The 20300-nt window shown below is 39.2% G+C and overlaps 1 protein-coding gene across 1 annotated transcript in view; it reads left to right on the top strand.

Moving 5' to 3' along the window:
* The window catches only part of LOC120397312 (centrosomal protein of 192 kDa-like), a 189227-nt gene extending 169291 nt beyond the window's left edge, over positions 1-19936 (top strand). Inside the window, exons 52-58 of the mRNA XM_039523013.1 lie at positions 786-865; positions 1496-1591; positions 4638-4757; positions 12504-12625; positions 14521-14644; positions 15191-15249; positions 19426-19936. Coding sequence (XP_039378947.1) covers positions 786-865; positions 1496-1591; positions 4638-4757; positions 12504-12625; positions 14521-14644; positions 15191-15249; positions 19426-19564 — 740 coding nt within the window. The 3' untranslated portion in view covers positions 19565-19936. The remainder of the gene's footprint in view (positions 1-785; positions 866-1495; positions 1592-4637; positions 4758-12503; positions 12626-14520; positions 14645-15190; positions 15250-19425) is intronic.
* Positions 19937-20300: the final 364 nt, after the last annotated feature.

The raw sequence follows: 20300 nt of genomic DNA, 5'->3' as shown, positions 1-20300 counted from the left end.
AGTATTTATTGCCAACTATGGCAGTGTCGTACCTTGGACAGTCAAATACTATTATTTGGGAAGGGATCAGAAGTGCGTCTCTACTTATAGGTTTTTTGGATCAATTTATCCAGTAATACGTGGAGACATTTGCCCAGGTCTCAATGCACTGAGTTTGGATTGTCTACATCTTGGTGAGCTGATAAACCTAGCTGCGATTCACCATCCTGTATTCTGTCTATAGCTACAGGTTTTCTAGCACAAACTAGCCATTGACCTACTTAGCATCAGCCAAGCCTTGCATTAACCAAGGTGCAAAGTTTGTAGATGTGCCAGATCTTATTCATCTGATGAGCTAGATGTTTGAGTTGTCCCTTGCCAATGATTTATACTCTTTGAAGATAGAGTTAATCAATTTACCATGAGAGGGTAGCTTGTACCATTCAGATTCAATTGAGAAACGCCAGCGATTTCAAGGACAACTTTAGTTTGAGGCTTTAGGTCTTGTAGATGTGTCCATATGATTCTTCATTAGATGATGAAGAGTAATAGGCTTAAATCCACATTCCAGGTTAAACACAGCTGACTGTTCAACTCCCAAGAGTTTTGTAATAGAGGTTGATAAAATGTATAAAGCAAGTTATTTGGCACTCTGAGACGTGAAGGTTGTTACTACTCTTGTCAACAACGAAAATAGTTATTCTTGATCACTCTTTATTTAAAGGTATAAAGACTCAAAAAAAGTTATAAAACACATGTACTAAATTTCTCACTTCATGTTTACTAATCTGAGGCTTTTCTTTTAGAAAACTACCTAGAGATGGAAAATAATGGGAATGAAGATGTGAAGTGGCACTTGTCATCTTTTGCCCCACCATATGTCAAGGTGAGTTAACATTTGTATTGGAAATAATGTGTGTTAAATTTTCAACAGGCATTTTTAAGAGCTTATACTTATTAACTTAATCTTTTCAGATATTTCTCCTAGGTTAAAAATCTCCCTGCGTTAGGAAATATTTGTACTTGTGTAGCTAGATTACTTACTCATTGTTGTTCTCCTGTAGTTCAGTGGTCCCCAAACTGTGTGTGGTTAGAGGACAAGAAGTTGTCCATGGGGCACTACTGGATTTTAGAGAGCTGGATGGTCACATGATGTTGACTCTCAAGAAATCAAACATGTTATTTTCCTAATATTTTCTATGGTCAATCGCTGTGGATGTGAGGGATAACATTTGATTGCCAGTGGGTGGGGGCTAGGCCAATGCAATCATGAACTGGAGAGAAGGTGGTCCATGAGACACCCTTAGATGTGACCCACACTATGAAAATGCTTGAGAACCCCTACTTATAGCTAATGTACTACTTTTTCTATTACAAGTCATTAGACCACAGTAGTTTTGTAAATGTTATAGAATATTCTTCGTTTGCTTACGAACTTGGTGGATGCTTCTAGAACAGTTTTTATGAAGCAGATTATTATATTTGATTTATCAAAACTTAATTACCTCATTTGTAGGGAGTAGATGAAAGTGGAGATGTTTACAGGGCTACCTACACAGCTTTCAGATGTTCCCGTGTTTCTGGTACACTTGGAGCTCATGGAAAAGAAAAAGTAAGCTTTTTTAGTGTTATGATGAATTTAAGCAGATGAATGTTGTGTCTTAACCGTAATGTAACTACTTACATGAAGCATATGCACTCTATGAAATATGACCTCATTTCAGCTGGACTTCTTCAAAGTTGGAAATAGTTTAACATGCGTCTAAACATCTCATTAAATGGTAATGATAAAACACTGGCCATCCAAAATAGGGCCAGATGTACTCCATTTTCAGATGTATCAGAAAGGTCATTAGCATCCACTCATTGATATGTCTCTTCATGTAAACTCAATTGACAATACTAGAAAAATCCCTACAATACATACATTATATTTTGCATCTATGAAGCTATTTTCTTAGGAGAGCAACTCCTTTTTTTAACAATGCTTTTTGAAGATGAATCACTGAATATTTGTGAATTTTTTTAGCTTTAGACCTTCTCCCGCTTTCACCGCATTATGTCTCCTATTCATCAGTTGTAGTTTGTGAAGGTTTTTTTGAATAACATGTGCGGTGATGCAGTTTTATAAAGCCTATGCTAAAAACCATTTTGATCTTTAATGTTGCATCTGTTAATACAATGGGATAGAGCAGTGGTTCTCAACCAGGGCTCCGGGACCCCCTCGAGGGCTGTGAGCAGGTTTCAGAGGGTCCGCCATGCATGGCCAGTATTAAACTCACTAAGACCCAGGGCAGAAAGCCAGAGCCCTGCTGCGGAGGACTGCAACCCGGGGCCCCAAGCCCACCACCCGGGCTAAAGTCAAAGCCTGAGCAACGTAACTTCGCAATGCCCTCTGTGGCATAGGGCACTGAGCAGTTGCCCTGCTTGCTACCCCCTAATACTGATCCTAGCTTTTCTGTGCAGAAAAACAGCTGTGCCACAACTGCTGTGCCATGGGGTTCTTATAGCATGTTTGGGGGGACCTCAGAAAAGAAAAAGGTTGAGAACCCCTGAAATAGAAAATGCTTTCAGGCTTCCTGATGATACAAGCTACTGCAAATGTATGTGGTGAACTTAAAAGAATATATGCCTTATACTGCTGCAAAGCTTATTGCTAGTCTGCTAGCGCTGAAAGCCAACATTTCAGATGAATACCATTCTAAATGCAGAAGTTAACCAATTCAGCCTGAGGCTTCATTTTAAATAGACTTCGTAAAACTCGTGCAGAAAGCATTGTGGACGCTTGCTTCAGTTAAACCCAGATTTATTTTGATTTTACTTAAGTTGAATTGGCTTGTGCACGAGTTTAACAAATTTGCGTTAAAGTGATTAAGTCAAACCAGTTCACTTTTGACTTTGTCTTCACACAAACTTGCACCAATTTAGTTAAACCAAAATGAGTGTCCACACAGGTATTTACAGTTTAAATGTCTTATTTTGGTTTAGCTTTAACCTGTTTGACTTGAGCTAAACTAAAACAAGTCAGTCTTTCTGTGCGCTAGGAACTTCTAGTTCTCAGTAGGCGAGTCTATGCAGTCTGTTAGTATGAGCAGGCTAGTGTATTTTATCTTCATGCCCAAGTTTGCTGTGTACACAAGACTACAAGTACTCATACAGGGTTTGCACCAGGTTAACTAAGTCTGTTTTAAATTAATGCTTCAGTGAAACTGATGCACCCTTCCATAAAGACAAGCCCTTTCTCATGTAGACAAGACCTAAGGCTGTTCAAATGAAGTTGACTCGTAGCCAGTTCATTGTAATGCATATTTAAATCACCTCTAACAAGTGCAGCACATTTGCTCACAAGCAAGTTTGGAACTTAGGGAAGCTGTAACTTTTGTGTAACTTGGTGTGACAGGGTCCCCAGGGTGCAACCTGGACTGCTGAGTCCTCTGTCCCACCAACCTGGGGTATCCCTCTCACACTGTGATGCTATGGCAAGCCGCAAATCTCTGATAGGTACTGCACTTACACAGACATCCACAGGTAGGGATACACCCTACTGCATTACATTAATGCTTTCCCAGCCTTGCATGAATCATCAATAGCTCCAGCCAATTTTCTCCAACTCCCCAGTCTTGCACCCTAGAACTGTACCATCCTGCACTGGTCAGAAGCCTGGCCAGTTAAAATTCATTACCCAGTCCACCCTTGCCTCCTTGTGGCGTGGACACACGCTAGCCTTTGTAAACTGAGCTGAGATTTCCCAAGCACTTCAACCAAAACACACTGTTTTAAGGTTAAATATAAAACAGATTTGTTAACTACAGAAAGCTAGATTTTAAGTGATTATAAGTAGCAGGCATAGAGATCAGAGTTGGTTACTTAAAAATAAATTCACTGTTTCAATTCTACAAACTAAACAGGATTTGAATGGAGAAATGTCTCACCCTGCAGATGGTACAAACAGGTCACAGATCCTCAATACACAGGCTGGGATTCTCTCAGCCTGGGACCACCGTCCCCCAGTTCAAAGTCTTTGTCCTCCAGACGTGTTTCCAGGTGTTGAGTTGTGGCAGGGAGTGAGTCTAAGTGATGTCACTTCCCATCTTTTATAGTTTCTTCCAGCTTGCTGGAAAGATCTTTGCTGTGAGGTGGGTAATCCACCCCCATTGGTCAAGCAGTCTCCATTGTCTGTGTGTTCTCTGTGAGAACTCTCCATTGTATACAGTTTCTGGACTAGTGGATTCTTTCCTTGGTGGGTGTTGATGAATCATTAACTGCTGTCTGGCTACTCCATTGTTGTATCTGAAAGGCTAGTTGTGGGTGTTCCCAACCTCACAACATATTTCAGTAACACGCAGATAGCAAAACTTCATAATTTTACATAAAATGATAGCACATACGATCCAACAGGATAATAATGCTCAACAGATCAAGACTTTTAAAATTATACAAGGCATACTTTGTACAAAACATATCATAATTATATGACAGTGGTGAGTATGGAGGTTCCAGGGTGCTGCTTTGAGGTACAGTGTCACACTTAGTTTGTGAATTTAAACTGATGTAGTTAAACCAGTACAAAATACTGTAACTTTTTCATGTAGACAAGGTTGTAGTGGTATATAAAAATCTAAGTAAACTTTCACTAACACTTTACCCTATCCTGGTAGGTTGCTATCACCTTTTTACCTAGGGATAGAGGAGACTATGCTCAATTTTGGGACCTGGAATGTCATCCACTTGCAGAACCTCACATGAAACATAAAATAAGATTTCAACTTTCTGGAGTGGTAAGTATATGAACACCATAAGCTAATGTTCAGTATTTGTCTACATCACTTGCTAAAGTGGGATTAAAATATAAACATATATATAATCATTTCAAGACTCTGTGCTATTTGTCCAAAACATATTAAGAACATAATTAAATTTGTAGAGTAAATCTTTAATTGCAGGTAGTCTCAATTCTTTTTTTCATAATCTTTATTTTTAAAAGATATAACACACTTTTTGCTCAACATAGCAATTTGAAGGTTTATATAACTAAAGTGATTACCTTACCCTAACTCTAGCATCTTATTTTGCATTTACTGTTTTGAAGGAAATTATAAAATACTTATCCCTTTTGGTAACTACTGGGCTAGTGACAGATTTTCCTCTCTTGTGGGGCGTTAAATCCATGGACTTGTATCAAATCACTCAACTCCTGCAAAATAATATTGAGTCTAAAAAAAGTAATGATACATGTAAAAAATTGTATTAATGCAATATTACGGTTAATATTTAAAGATCTTAAGATCAGGAAAATGTGCGGTAAGCTAGTGCACTATACATTCACACCCCAGTTTTCTCCACCTTTTTTGAATGCATACTTTGCTGTCTGTGATAATCTCCTTAACATTAGGCAACATGACAACACAGATTCTTAACAAATTTTCCAGCTACAGAAGAAGAGTAGGGGTATGTGCTAAATGCATCACACAGTCGGATCATAAACTTAATTTGATGTTTCATAATTTTCTGTAGCTCCCACTCTAGGATTGGTACTCTGTTCTTGTTAGTCTTGGAAACATACCAAAGCAGTAAAATATTTAGGGGCACTTGCCTGTTGACCCATGGATCCAAATATTCTAACTCAGATTTACATAAAGATCCAGTTCTACCATCATATTCTTCCACCTGCCCGTGAAGTGAGTCATGGACTAGTTCATCTGTCAGCATTTTTTGGCAAATTTGGTTTATTTAATTTGACTTGGTGATAAAAATGTATTTAAATTATTTTAATTTCAGACCTCTTTGGACTGTTTCCAATATGAATGGTATGGAGAGGGTCAGGATTTAAGAGATATACAGTCTGTGACAATAGGCTATAGATCTTACTATATGTATGGAGATTTAATAATTTCCCTGAACAATAGTGTCTGGATCTGAGGGTCACCTATCTGACCCCAACTGCAGGGCAAGCCTTTCATATTGGAGGCTGCTTTGTTTTTCTGTGAGAAAACGGAGAATCATCAGCTCAACTTCTTTCTGGAACCGAATATTTCTCTGAACTATAGAGCCAATTCTCTGGTAGTGTATGGTGTAAGTTAGAGCTATTGCTCAGTTCTAACTTATGCCGGGATTCGGGCAGTGTGAGATCAGGAAGCTGCAACCAGCATTCTTATGGCCAGTCCAGCCCACACTTTGAGCTCATTCCACTGCATCCGATTGGACTTTGGGTAGGGTGGAGGATCCTACCCTGTGGGTTCACTTGCAAAGGAGAAGGGTGTAGCAAGAGAACAGCTTGATTTATATATGACATGTTTAAAGTATGTACTATCAGCTGTTGTACTTAAAAGGTTCCATGCTTTGGACCTTTTCTAGGACGTGTAAACAAAGTTTCAGGACCTCCCTTTTAAGTGACAGGACTGTTTCAGTGCTAAGATTCCTTTCCTAGAAAAAGTTATGGCAATGCAAACAAGGTCGGCAATCTAGATTTCTCCTAGCTCATGTTAAAAGGTGGACCCTTTTAATTCCAGAGGAATGCAGTTCAGCCTAATACTCCTTTATGCTGAAAAGATACTCAGATTCGGTCACCATAAAATAATTTTATTTTTCTTGAATCATTAAGTGCCGTAGACTTTCCCTAAAGTACTCATGGACTGATCCAGAGCTCTCAACCTTCAAGATATCCAAATTGTGAGAGAGTAGAACCAAGTTGGGTGCCTACCTTTGTCAATGCAAGGACTTGATGGTTGACTTAACTGGATCTCGTGGATTTTAACAAATGTACAGCTACCATAGCCTGTGTTCATTGTTTAAGTATCTGTACTTAGTACATTTGTTCATAAAGGCCCCTAATTTGTTCATTGGGATCTTTTGTGTTTTCTATTTCCTTCTGAAATATCGGTGTCTCAAGTGGACAAGTTAAACTTCATTTTTCAGGCCACATGAGCTGACTTTAGGGTGTAACTTTAGGCTCAAAGGGTAATTCAGCTTTTCTTCAAGATAAATCTGCATTTACAAATGTATATCATGATTGTCATACATCACCAAGAAAATCCAGTCAAGAATTGTTTTAGAATACCAATGTGATGATGTATGTACATACCACTATTTCTTGTGCAAGGCATAAGACAAAGCACAGTGTCTTTGGTAAGCAGGTATTGTCCAGTTGTTCATTCTAAATATACTAGCTGTTCCCCAAGCAGTTTGGGAAACATTGATGCAAAGGCCAATTCCATCAATCATTTGAGGAATTCCGTTCATATGGTGCCTCCCCCTCAAGTTCTGTGATATAAAGATGCCATTATAGAAAAATAAAAAATAAACTAAATACAATCTAGTTCAAAGCTTGTAGAAATCAAGAGAAGCCAAACTCCATAATAGTGATCTAGAGCCTTGAGCAATTCCTTCAACTTTCAGAACTTTATTAGTGATCAATAAAGCTGTTAACCTTTATGAGCAACATAGCAGCCATATATTACTACTGCTTATAAAGCAGTAAGGTGGGACTTGTTCCCCTCAGTTTTCAAAGCAATGTGCCTCTGGGAAATAGTGTGTTCACAACCAGATCTTTCCAATAACTTTCCATCTCTCTGGGAAAGAACATTTTTAGCAGAAAATATGAGATGTGTCAAGATCACTTTGAAAAGATCTATGAAAGAGCTTAAAGTGGAGTGTCTGTTTAATCAAATAGGGTCATTAGCCATACATCTGTTTGCAACAAGGTCAACACAATTTCTGCTTCAGCTATTGAAGATCTTCCTTTTCTAGCAGATGCCTTAATTAGGAAGTGAAGGCAAATGCAAGGTCATATCTAGGGAAAAAGAACATGTCACTTTTAAGATGAGGACTGTATCCTGATATACAGTGACTCTGAATAGGACTTAGGGGCAATGGTAGATATACAGCTAAATGTCAGTTCACAGCACAGTGCAATGACCAAGAGGGCTAAAGCGATCCTTGGATATATGAAGAGGGTGGGAGTACAGAGTACATCTCTGCATAGGGCATTGGTGAGACCATTACGGGAAGCGTGTTCATTCTGATATCAGCACTTAAAAAATGTTGAAAAAAAATATATAAATGTTGAAAAAACAAATCTTTTATACACATTCTTGGACAACATCCCAATCAGAGCCCTGTCCGTCTGGAAATGCTTCAAATGTGATGGTATTCAAGAACAAGAGCTGTCTGACCCCAACCCAGAGAAGAACCCCAGAAATGCAGTTGGCACAGTTCTGGCCAGATTTTTCCCAGTATTAGACATTCATAATTTAGTGTCTTTGGTTTCTGGGTGTCCTGTATCCATCTCATTCCCTGACTGCAATGCCACTTCTCCAAAAATTCCTGGTGAAGATGTGGAAAGCTTCCCACATGTAATTCAGAATTGAGTATCTGTTTTGGATTAGGTATGAATGTCTGTTCACAGGCAAATGCATTTTTAATTCCAGCATATTACTAGCAAGCTATGAAAGCAAGTGCTATAGGATTAAAAAATAAGATGACCAGCAATTATGGGCCTTCAGTAAAAAGGAAGATAAAATCTTGAAAAATCACTTGTGGATACAGTGGTTGGCTTTAACAATATATCTGGTCATGTCTGCGGAACTGCCAGAGGGTAACAAATACTCAATACTACTCTCAGAAGCAGTAGAAATTTCTTTTCTGACCAGAGAAGAACCTGGTGCCTTTTCAATGTGCCCTTTACATGAACCTCCTTGAAATGTACCCCAGAGATGGTTTTTGGACCAGCTAGAGCTAGCAAAGGATCCTTCACCGCACCTGCAGAATAGAAAAGACCTGTTGAATCACAGGATCCTTTTTAATCTCAACTGAGGCCACCTATGATTATGCAGCCTCGGCATTGAAAAGTGCCAGGGATTTTCTGTTGGGATCATTGATAATTGAGCACCTAGATTCTTCTAGAACAAACATTGTATGTATACCTTTATTTATATGCCAGGCCATCAATATACATGGTGGTTTTAAAAATACATTAAACAAGTTAAGACATGGTCCTTGCCCCAAACACCTTACAATGTAAACTGACTATGCGAACATACAGAAATTAACTCACAAGGGAGTGGAGAAAGGAGATGAGAATTCAGACATTAAACCTTCTCCCCCAACACAAAGAGAAAAGGTGTGCAGCCATTAAGATGCCTGCTGCCTACCTAGCATAAGTGCATAAAAAATATTTTTTTCTTTTTAGTTTGCCATGTGTTCGTGTAATTTCATTTTTCTCTTCTTTAGTAACTGTTAAATGTGAATAGTAATATTCACATTTAAATGTTACCCTAATATTGCTAAAAATAGTAATGTACTTCTTTCCATTTTTTAAAATTACATTTCAATGTTTTGCATTTTTGAGATAAAATAACTCAGTTAAGTAACATGTTTTTTGTAACTAGGTATAAGTACTGAAGACTATTGGGGACTGTAAAGTCTCTCTTTTTTTATTACTCTTGTCCTAATAAATTCATGCTTTAAAATATTTGACCAGTCAATTGACCAATTATTTTTTAGACCCATCAGAGGTAAGCTCTGTGGGTCAGGGACAGTGCCTTGGTTCATTTGGTCAAGTTTTCATTTCTGATTGGAGGGTAAATAAAAATCCCAAAGATTAGTGATCTCAGCTATACTAGAGTTTCTCTAGTATAGTTTGGAGGGACAGTCTTATAACTAAGCACCCCCAAAAAATAGTTACCAGCCTCTAGTGACACTTGTTATACAGATAGACAGTCAAGGAATCTGATGTGTCCCCAAGATTTAGCAGAATGCCTGGATTAGACAAACCTGTGGTGAATCCCACCTCCTTGCAATTATATTTACCAGTGCCCTTGTGGCACATTGCAAAATGACTGCACATAATTCTTTTTTTATTTGTTCGTCAAGTCCTGCTTTTCTGGTAATTACTTCTGGAAGACCGATGAGCAACTATATTAATAGAAGTCAGTTGTGCTCCTATGAAGACAATTTTGTCCTCACATCTTGAGAAACACTTCTGCCAAAGGTGTATGCATCTTTTTAATCTTCCCAGGAGATGAATACCATCATTTTGTCTATCTTCAGCATCCTTTGGAAAATCATCATAACAGGATCTTCATAGAACTCTAGAAGATATATTGAGCATATGGAGTATATGCATCTATCATACTACTCCTGGGAGAATTCTGCACCACTGTGCATGCACAGAATTTGTCCTGTGCAGATTTCTTTGCTTCCCTGAAGAAAAACAACCTTCTGACAGGGAAGCAAAGGGAAACCGCAAGAGCCATTCATGCGACCCTCCACAGCAGTATGTTTTGGGTGCCCAGGGCAGCCAGCAGAGAGGTAGATCACTGTGGGGCAGGGGGCAGGACTGGGGAAGACCCAGCTGGTGGCTCCTACCCTGCGCCAGGCTCAGCTGCTAGTCCTGGCTGGGCTGAGGGAGACGGTACTTCCTCTTCCCCTGCACGGCATCCAGGGTCAGACCCCTCCCAGATTTCTCCCCCAGCTTCAAGAAGCTCTGCAAACTCCCTCTCCTCTTCTTCCCCCCCGCACCTATCGCTTCTTAGCTGCAAGGGAAGGGATCCCTGTACCAGGAGCTGCTCCCCCATCCATCCAGACCCCCTCATACCCAGATCCTCCTGCCGAGCCTCAACCCTCCCCCATGCATTCAGAACCCCCCCCGATAAGCCCCCCTGCACCCAGATCCCCACCCCACCAAGCCCCAACCAGCTGCACCTGGATCCCCACCCCGCTGAGCCCCACTCCCCCAGAATCTGGACCCCCCCCCCCACTGAGCGTCCTACACCCTGACTCTCCCTGCCAAGCTCTATCCCCCACACACCCAGGCTCCCCGTGTTGTGCCCCAACCATGTTCACCTGGACCGCCCGCAGAGTCCCATTACTGTTGCACCCAGAACCCCCCAACATGCCCCTGTACATCCAGATTCCCATGCACCCTAATCCACCACTGAGGTGCCTGCACCCAGATTGCCCCACACAGAACCCTCTCAACCCACACTCCACACTAAGCCCCTCTACATTGGATCCTGCCTTGCTGAGCCTGCCAGGTGCTCCAGGTGTAGGCAAGCACAGAGGGGCAGGGGTCTGGGGTGTTTCTGGGGCAGGCCCAGTCCTTGAGCTGTGTCAGGGTTGAGTGCAGCCTCACTGCCAAGTAAGTGTCCCAGCAGGCAACTGCACAGCGATCTCCCATCTCTCTGCTCCCCAAAGCCATGCTGGAGCCTCCACGTTTATTTAACAAATAAAATTTGCAGAATTTTAAAATGTGTGCAGAATTTTTAGTTTTTTTGGTGCAGAATGCCCCTAGGAGTAGAATCATATGTTTTGTATCCATTGTATCCAGAATGATAGGGCCTCAGAGTAGCTGCTGACAAGGTATATGCCAAGCAATGCAGAACTTAACACCTGGAAAACCATTCCTTTAAGGGAGTCTAGGCTCCACATGCAGGGTCCCAGGAGGAATTGTGGGCTGGAAACATTTTTATGTCAGAGAATTTGCATAACCATGCCATGATCCTCATACAGTTCTTTATCAAACTCTGCAAAGCAGGTTTCTGTTCCTCTGTAGAGACCTCCTCTTACTGGAAAATGCTGTATCGTTATGGCTTGCTTTCCAAATTAGAAATCTCTCACGTTATGTAAGAATGCATATTTCTATCTATCCTACTGTAGTAATGTTGGTTTTATCCTTTCCATCCCGGCTTCTTTGTTTCATTGCTCACTGTTTGCCATTTGTTGAGTGTGAGGGGAGAAACTGTGCAGCAGAATAGAAAATTCTTAGCACAATCTTCTCTATTAGCAGCTTCTCTCTTCATTCTAACCACGCGGGTGGCTTGTTGCAGGACCAGAATGATAACTTGTAACATTTTGAATTTTTTTCTCTAATGCAACGTGTATAATTTGCCTTTTAATGTTAATACAATTTGATTCTTGTTTTTGTATTAACCAGCTGTTCTTCCAAAGGTGTAAAGACAGTAACATTTCTGGTGGCCAGACGTGAGGGGTGGGACTTCAAGGAACAGCTTCTATATTACATAGGGAAAAGTCTTAGCCTGCTTGTAGAGAATGAGGGAAGAAGTTGCTCACAAAGAATTAATGTTAAGAAATCCATTCATTTACCGCAATCCTCATAATTTGCCTGGAGAGGTAAAATTTCAGGTCATGGCTAAATAGTTTATCAAGAGGCTGAAGCCACTTAAGAAGTAATCTCATTGGTACTCCATGGTGAGGCATTCCAAAGGGAAACCTACTGTCCAAATGGATCCGTTGCCAGCGATCTTGGAATAGTTTACTGCTGTGAAGTGGTTTAAGAGGCATGCAAGTATGGAGTATGATTCCTGCAGAGGCAATGTATTTCAAAGAACAATAAGTTAATTCCCTTTTTCCAGAATATTGTAAAACTGGCACAAACCGTGAGCTAATATTTTCAATAAAGCAAAAACACTATTCAGATTGAGCCATATTTGGGAACTATGTAAATGTTGTCACTTAATGTTTAATTTTACTCCAAATATTAATTGTAGGGTTTTTCTTACCAATAGGGTGCTAAAACAGAAAATGAAGCTGTAAATGCAAAAGTTTCCACATGTGCCCTAATAAAAACTGAAATTCCAGTTATGCCAAGAAGAAGAGCTGGCTCTGAAGCTTCTACACTTAAAACTGGGTATGTAGATTTTTAGTTTAAAAAAAGGGGGGGGGAATAGTTGAGAACACTTGTGTGGCAGACCTCTTCTATGATTCTTAGCCTTCCGCCATAAGCAAACTTGCCATATTTTCATTAGTTCAAAGCTAGTTATGTGTGTGGTTGTGATTTGCTACTATGAGACAACTGGTGCAGGCACAAAACCACTTTGAAGTGTGAAACCTTTTAAAGATGGTACTGGCTAAGAGTGTATTATCTAGTGATTTCTAATAAGATGAGTTTTCGCAATATTTGTCTAGCTTTCTCCTTTTTCTTTCCCTTTCTGCCAGTCAGGGCTTGTCTACACAGTACATTAATTCTCACTAGATGGGTGTAAATTATAGTGGGCACTAATGTGTTGCATGCTAATTGGCTCGTCTGGGCCCTGTTGGCACACACTAAATTTTCCCTAGTGCACATTAGCGTTCTACTGTTTGAAAAGGACCACATGGGCCAGTTAGTGCACAACATGCTAGTGCATGCTACCATCTATATCCCTCTAGTTTGGATTAATTCACCATGTTGATTAGCCCTCGGTGTTTCTTCTCCCACTTTCGTTTTCCCATGCTCTTGGAAGTATTTCTATTCCTGTTCTCATCTGGAGTTAGTTACAAGAGCCCAGGATGTTTCCAAAACACTTCACATATTTAGATAAGTGCAAATCTTCACCAGCGGAATTCAGTTGCCCTCGGTTTTCTATTCCAGAGCAGTCCCTCCATTTGTGATCTGCACGTCTGGTTTGAGCTTGGTGCAGTTTTGCTGCTCTTAGTCAATTACCCAGAATTGAAAGTAGCATTTGACTCCTAATTGGGTTTTAGGCCTGGACATGGTTTGCACATAGGCCTTTCCCTCAAAAATATGATTTTCCCCAAGTTCATTGTGCTAATCTTTCCCTGTCATCCTCCAACCTTCAAAGATTGAAATGGTGGATGTGAAACACGATGAAACATGCACTTCCTTTTTATGGGTGTGAACTGATCCCTGGTGCACATACGGAAATGTTAATCTCCTAGGTCTCCATTAAAACATATGGGCACAACTCACAGCTGTGAAAGTATAGACTAAATTATTCTGATTACTACTTCACCACAGTACGCCTCTAAATTGTAATCTCTTAATTAACTGAATGTGCCAAATAGTAGCCCTAAAAGCCCTTAGAGTGGCTCCGTACTGCTTTAAAACTGACAACATCTTACAGCCCAATATCCTATAAGAGCAAATTACTTTTGACTTTTCAGTGATTCTGAATGTACACCTCTACCTCGATATAACGCTGTCATTGGGAGCCAAAACATCTCACCGCGTTATAGGTGAAACCGTGTTATATTGAACTTGCTTTGATCCACCAGAGTGCACAGCCCCACCCACCAGAGCACTGCTTTACCGCGTTATGTCCAAATTTGTGTTATATTGGGTGGCGTTATATCGAGGTAGCGGTGTATTTCTATTTTGGAACTGCTTTTCAAACCATTTTATGGGAACAGGGGCGGCTCCAGGCATCAGCTCAGCAAGTGCATGCTGGGGCAGCAAGCCGTGGGGGGCGGCCTGCCGGTCGCTGTGAGGGCGGCAGGCAGGCAGCTTTCGGTGGCGCGCCTGCGGGCAGTCTGCCGGTCCTGCAGCTACGGCGGACCGTCTGCAGGCACGCCAGATGGCGGACCGTCTGCAGGCACGCCAGATGGCGGACCGTCTGCAGGCACGCCGCCGAATCCGTGTGACCGGCGGACTGCCCGCAGGCGTGCCGCCGAAAGCCGCCTGCCTGCTGTGCTTGGGGCGGCAAAAAACATAGAACTGCCCTTAGATGGGAAACTATTGGTACATCCAGATCATGTAATATAAATAGGGAACTTAATGATTTAAACCTTTTTTTTTTTTAACAGGCTAAATGAAGTCATTCGAGGAGTGTATGCCCGAGAAGATCATTATACGTTTCTACCAACCAGAGTTGGGGAATCAAGCACTTTAAAAGTCAATTTGCGGAATAATACTTTTATTACTCATATGGTAAGTTTTTGACACTTTTAATTCAAAACATTTAAAATCACACTTAATTGCCTGAACAATATCTAACCATTTTCTTTTCTGATATTTTCATTAACCTTTGATACTAAGAATTTTGTTTTAAGATGGTCTAATGCTCAGAGCATTGGTAGAAACTATTGGTTCCAAACTTCATACTTTAAATGTTTATATATTCAAAGAAAGTTCACTTTTATAGGCTTCTTACAACTTTAGTTTTTCTTTTGTTTCTTGACTCTTAAGTATCAAGAGTTTTCTGAATAGCATACTTAAACTATCACTTAAACTATTACAGGCTTGTTGTTGGAGTCTAATTTTTAAAACTAATTTAATGTCTTGAGTAAGTTAAAAATCACACTGCAGGACTTATTATGTATAAAGCTGGGCATGTGCCATTCTTAAATCTTGGCTTTTTATTTAAAGTTATATCTAAGTCTGTAGTTGGAAGCTTCATGAGTTGTGTTGAAGTGTGTGCTAAAATAGTTACAGTAGTGCTTGCCTGTTTTTAAAGTGTTTCATATTAAATTGCAGCTGAAGTTTGTAAATCCCAGAGAGCCTTTCCACATCAGGCACTCGAAATATTCTTTGAGGTGAGTTAAGTGTATACTAAAATTTTACTAAGAAACATTAGAGGTTTCAAAACAAATCTGATCTATTTTGTAAGGTAAAGCTCTATAATTAGGCTATATCATGCTGAAATATAGACTTAAGGGCCACTTTTGGACTTTAGAGGAACTTCAACATTTTGGCCTTCTAATTAAAATGTATATTTTTTGCACAAATTGTAACCAGTTTCCCATCTTAGAGATGGGAAAGGTGAGGCATAAAGCAACATCACAGTGGGTCAGTGGAACAGCCAGGATTAAACTCAGGTCTCCTGACTCCCAGTCCAACATCCTGTCCTCTGATCCATGCTATAACACCAGATTGTACCTGGTTTTTTTTCTTGGAGGTCTTTTATCAAAATAGTGGCCAGGACCAAACCTGTATAGCTAATGAGATATGACAAGCTCAGTCTGAAGTGGTAAAACTGCAGGCAAAAAACAAGATGACTTAATAGCTCTTCAGAAAGACGACCATGACCATATCGGAGATCTACTTAAGTGTCTCAGAAACACTGTAAAGTATATTGTATTTTCTGTGATACACTGAGGATCAGATGCACTCTTACTTAAAGCAAAGACATGGTCTTTAAAGGTGGTAGGAAAAATTCTCTGTCATGAAGTGCATTTGTTTTACTCTTTTGTTTAATAAGAAGCTTAGTTTTCCTACCAGTTTTGATACTTTTCCATTTGCAAATATTTACTTTTTTGTCTACGTTTCTAGTTTTTCTTATTTACAGCATAAATCAGCATAGCTTTTAGAAGAACTCTGCAATTTCTGAGCACAAAGCATTGCAGAACTTATCCTGGCTTAAATGGATGCCTTTTAAAAAATATATATTTGTAGAAAATTCCTTAATTTATCAGAGTAAGCTACTTTGAGATTGTCCCATAAACCTTTTTAAATAGAAAGCAGCTAATATTTTATTTAGTGTTGGCTTATATGTTTTAATTGCTTCTATATGGAAGCTAGTCGATTAAATTAGATTACCTCCCAGTGCCATATCCAATTAATGTTAAAAGGTAATTTCATAGCAAACTGCATTTGCTGAAAGTGGGACTGTAAGACTTGATTAAGAAAATAAAATTGAATGTGTTTTCTTACATCTACTCTTTAGACCAAGAAGTGTCACACAGTGAAACAATCATACCTTGTAGTGGCATGATTTTTTTATTTATTTTTTTTTTTTTAAAGAACAATTTATAGACGCAACAGTGTATCCTGTGTGAAAAGTCTTTCAAATGTTAAATATGGCAAAATTTCAGGGTTTTGTTTACCGGACCAGTGACTGATTTTCAAAAACGGTGCAGTTGTGAGCTTGGTTTTCTTCAACTGGCCATGTGTGCACACATGGAAAAAGTTCAGCTGTGCTGATTCTTTACTACACTCAGTCTAATTTAAGTTAGGTACCAATATAATCCAAATGCAAAATCTTGGTATAAAACTGCAATGAGAAGAGGCGATTTTCATTCTCTTCACCCAAACAAGGCAGAGCACGTTTTGTTTGTTTGTTGGTTTTTTTATATTGACTGTAGGGTATTCATTTGGCTAATAGAGGATGTAAGTATTGATAAGGAAAGGAAGGAGGAACCTCTGACCAGAACTTAAATTCATAAAAACAACTTTCAGGAAGGGGCTCACAAATATCTTAGTTCTACGCTTCAAAATGAATAGTTTGAAGATCCCTTTGAGGTCATCTTGTTAAACATTTGGATAGCACAGTAAAGCATTAACTTGATTGTTGTTGGTTAGATCATTCTCAAGTGTAAAATAACAAGGATCTTTTAATTGTCCATGATTTTCACATTTGACCATTGTATTTAAATTTTATTTCTAGAGGTACAGATTATGATGGTTTATAGGAGAGGAAGACACGAAGACCATTAAATCTATATCAAATAGAATCTGCCAGCCAATCAAATTGCTGGGCAATAGACACACATTTAATAGGAGAAACCAACTTATCCTCATGAACTAGTTTAATCCTTTATTTTTGTGTTCCAATATTGCTTACTGTGAAAGGTGTCTATCAGTTATCACAGCTACAACAACACTGCATAGTTATCACTCCTGGTATTTTGAGCAGAGTGCCACTATACCTTGCAATCTAGAACGTTGTTCAATGTAAAAAAGGGGTTCACTCACCACAGGTGTACCTCCTGGTGGCCAGGTGTGGCATAGCAGCTGTCTTTCACTCTGGCACTCCCTGCTGACAGTCTCTCTGGAGCTGTGGTGGTCTCTCTCTTCCATAACTCAGCCCTCTGGCAAGGTCACAATATTTGTCTGTCCCTTTCAGCGTAACAAAGTTCAACAAACCAAAGTCCAACAGATAATTCCAAGACCTTGTGTCAGATCTGTGGCACCTGACTCTGGGTTTGTGCCACTTTGCCAGGGGCCCTCCATACACGCTGGGTTCCAGCCCAGTGACTCATTGAGACCCATCCCAGATCTGAGATCAACTGATTTGTCACAAAATAAACTCCAAGTGATATCTGACTAATTCTACCTCTGGAGAAAAGTTGTGTGTGCAGGACCTCAAGGATGCTTGCATTCATTATGGTGCAGTAGTAGTAGTATACCTGAACTTCATCAGACTTGCACTCTAACAAAAAAAACCTTGACGTGACCTTGACTGTGGCAGAGTTAAGGCAGAATAACTCCAAATGCATGGAATATGTGACAGATTTGCTTATAACTAATTTAAAAGCATGAGATGTTACTATTAAGTTTTTTGAGTTAGGGTATGAGTTTGAAGTTGGGGTATCTATTGCTTTTGGATATCTGGAGATGAAAGTTAAACCCTTATGGAAGTTTGTAGTGTGTTACTGATAATGTTGTAGGCAACGCGAAGGTGGAAAGAAATGCACAAGACTTTCTCCTTATTTTCAGCCTTTTAAGGTTTTGTGTGTATGGAGTGTTTCCAACTGCAGTCTCCATTGTCACTAAATGTAGCGCTGGTTGGCTAACATAAGACTAAATCACAGCTGCAAGAAGTAATACATAGTGCTAATACTCTCTGTAGATCTATCCTGCTAGGTGGTGTCTTTGAATTTAATCTTTTAAGAGATTTTACATCACGCTGTTACCTTCAAGTTCTGATTCCTCTTTTTTTTTTCAAGATCCCCATTGCTTTGCTTATGTTATGTAGTAAATCAGGTCTTGATGATGCTGCAAAATGTCTAATTCTGTGAATTGCTTCTACGTGATTCCTTTTAAATTAAATTTTCTGTTTCAGTGATCAATTAATGTACATTTGAAGTTTATTTGCAAAATTCTTTCTAAACTAAAAGCAGGCAATATTACTACTTTTTAATAAGGCTTCCAAACTGTCAATATTATAGCAGAGGTACAGAACAGGGTTTCTTCAGATGAGCCAGCAACAGTAGCTATTTAAGTATTGTAAAAAGAACAGAAGTACTTGTGGCACCTTAGAGACTAACACATTTATTTGAGCATAAGCTTTCATGGGATAAAACCCACTTCATCGGATGCATGCAGTGGAAAATACAGTAGGAAGGTGTGTGTGTGTGTGTGTACACACACACACACACACACACACACACAACATGAAACAGTGGGTGTTACCATACACACTATAACGAGAGTGATCAGTTAAGGTGAGCTATTACCAGCAAGAGAGGAGAAAACTTTTTGTAGTGGTAATCAAAATGGCCCATTTCCAGCAGTTGACAAGAAGGCATGAGGAACCGGGGGGAGGGGGAATAAACATGTGGAAATAGTTTTACTTTGTGTAATGACCTATCCACTCCCAGTCTTTATTCAGGCCTAATTTAATGGTGTCCAGTTTGCAAATTAATTCCAATTCAGCAATCTCTCGTTGGAGTCTGTTTTTGAAGTTTTTTGGTTGTTGTAATATTGCAACTTTTAGGTCTGAAATTGAGTGACCCTCTTTGCGGATACAGACTAACACGGCTGCTACTCTGAAACCAAGTATTGTAGTATTTTGACTGGCTGATAGGACAGAAGCAACTTCATATTTCTAACACTGAACACCAGTTATGTGAACTTTAAAAAAGATAACTCAAGGCTATCTCTGGGTATCTTCTCAGAAAGTGTAATAAACTGGAAAAATATTTGTATGCCTAGCAAGATTTAGTTATTAATGTCACTAAAGCTGCAAACCGACTGTCTCCTTTTTACAGATCCCAGCATTATATCAACCTGCCAGTCCAGTTCAAGCCAAAGTCAGCAGGCAGATTCGAAGGTCTGTTGGTTGTGCACATAGACAAATATGGTAGTCTTGGTATTCGATTACTTGGTGAAGCTCATGCAAAAGAGTAATTGGAGAGCAGCTTTATTAATAATCCAAACTAAATTATTGAAGTATTGGTGTTATATTTTCCTTACTAACTTACTAATTTTTTGTACATTATGATGCTACTTTTATGTAAAATCTTTTGTAAATTAAATTGAGGTGATTGTGAAAGCAAAGATTCATTTGTTAAACGTTCTAAAATGAGGATAAATCACTTTGTATGCTTAAAATTATCATGTTCTAGCTTATATTTCTGTACCCTTTTATAAGGGAGAAAAGTGTTCTATTTTTTCATTGATTATGATTTGCTAAATACAGATTATTTATTTTAAATTTAGTTCAGAAATAAATTTGTAATTTGTAATTCACATTTTTAATAAACGTATTTTTCATGTGAATGTCTTGAGTTTTTAGAGTGCACTGTATTTTCCAAATATTGTATAGCTTAACTTCAAAATTGTCGTTAATCCCCACAGCAATTTCACTTATATTGATATTTGATCCTTCATAGGATACTTACACAAACATACAAAATCTCAGAAATTCAGGGTGACTCCCATCTATATGCAGTTTAAGGACTAGCAATTATCAACAATTGAGGACTAAAAATTTGGAATATGAAAAAAAAAAAACCCTCTGAATATATCTAGTACAGTGCCCCTTAACAGCTCTAGTACAATTATATCCCAGGTATGCGGTTCCCTTAAGCATCATAAAGATATTATTAAACCTAAATACCCCTGCTGGGCTATACAGGATCAA

This window comes from Mauremys reevesii, linkage group 2 (assembly GCF_016161935.1).
Source record: "Mauremys reevesii isolate NIE-2019 linkage group 2, ASM1616193v1, whole genome shotgun sequence".
In the NCBI taxonomy this organism is placed as follows: Eukaryota; Metazoa; Chordata; order Testudines; family Geoemydidae; genus Mauremys; species Mauremys reevesii.
Note: the sequence above shows the minus strand (reverse complement) of the source record. Positions and strands in the feature narration are given on the sequence as shown.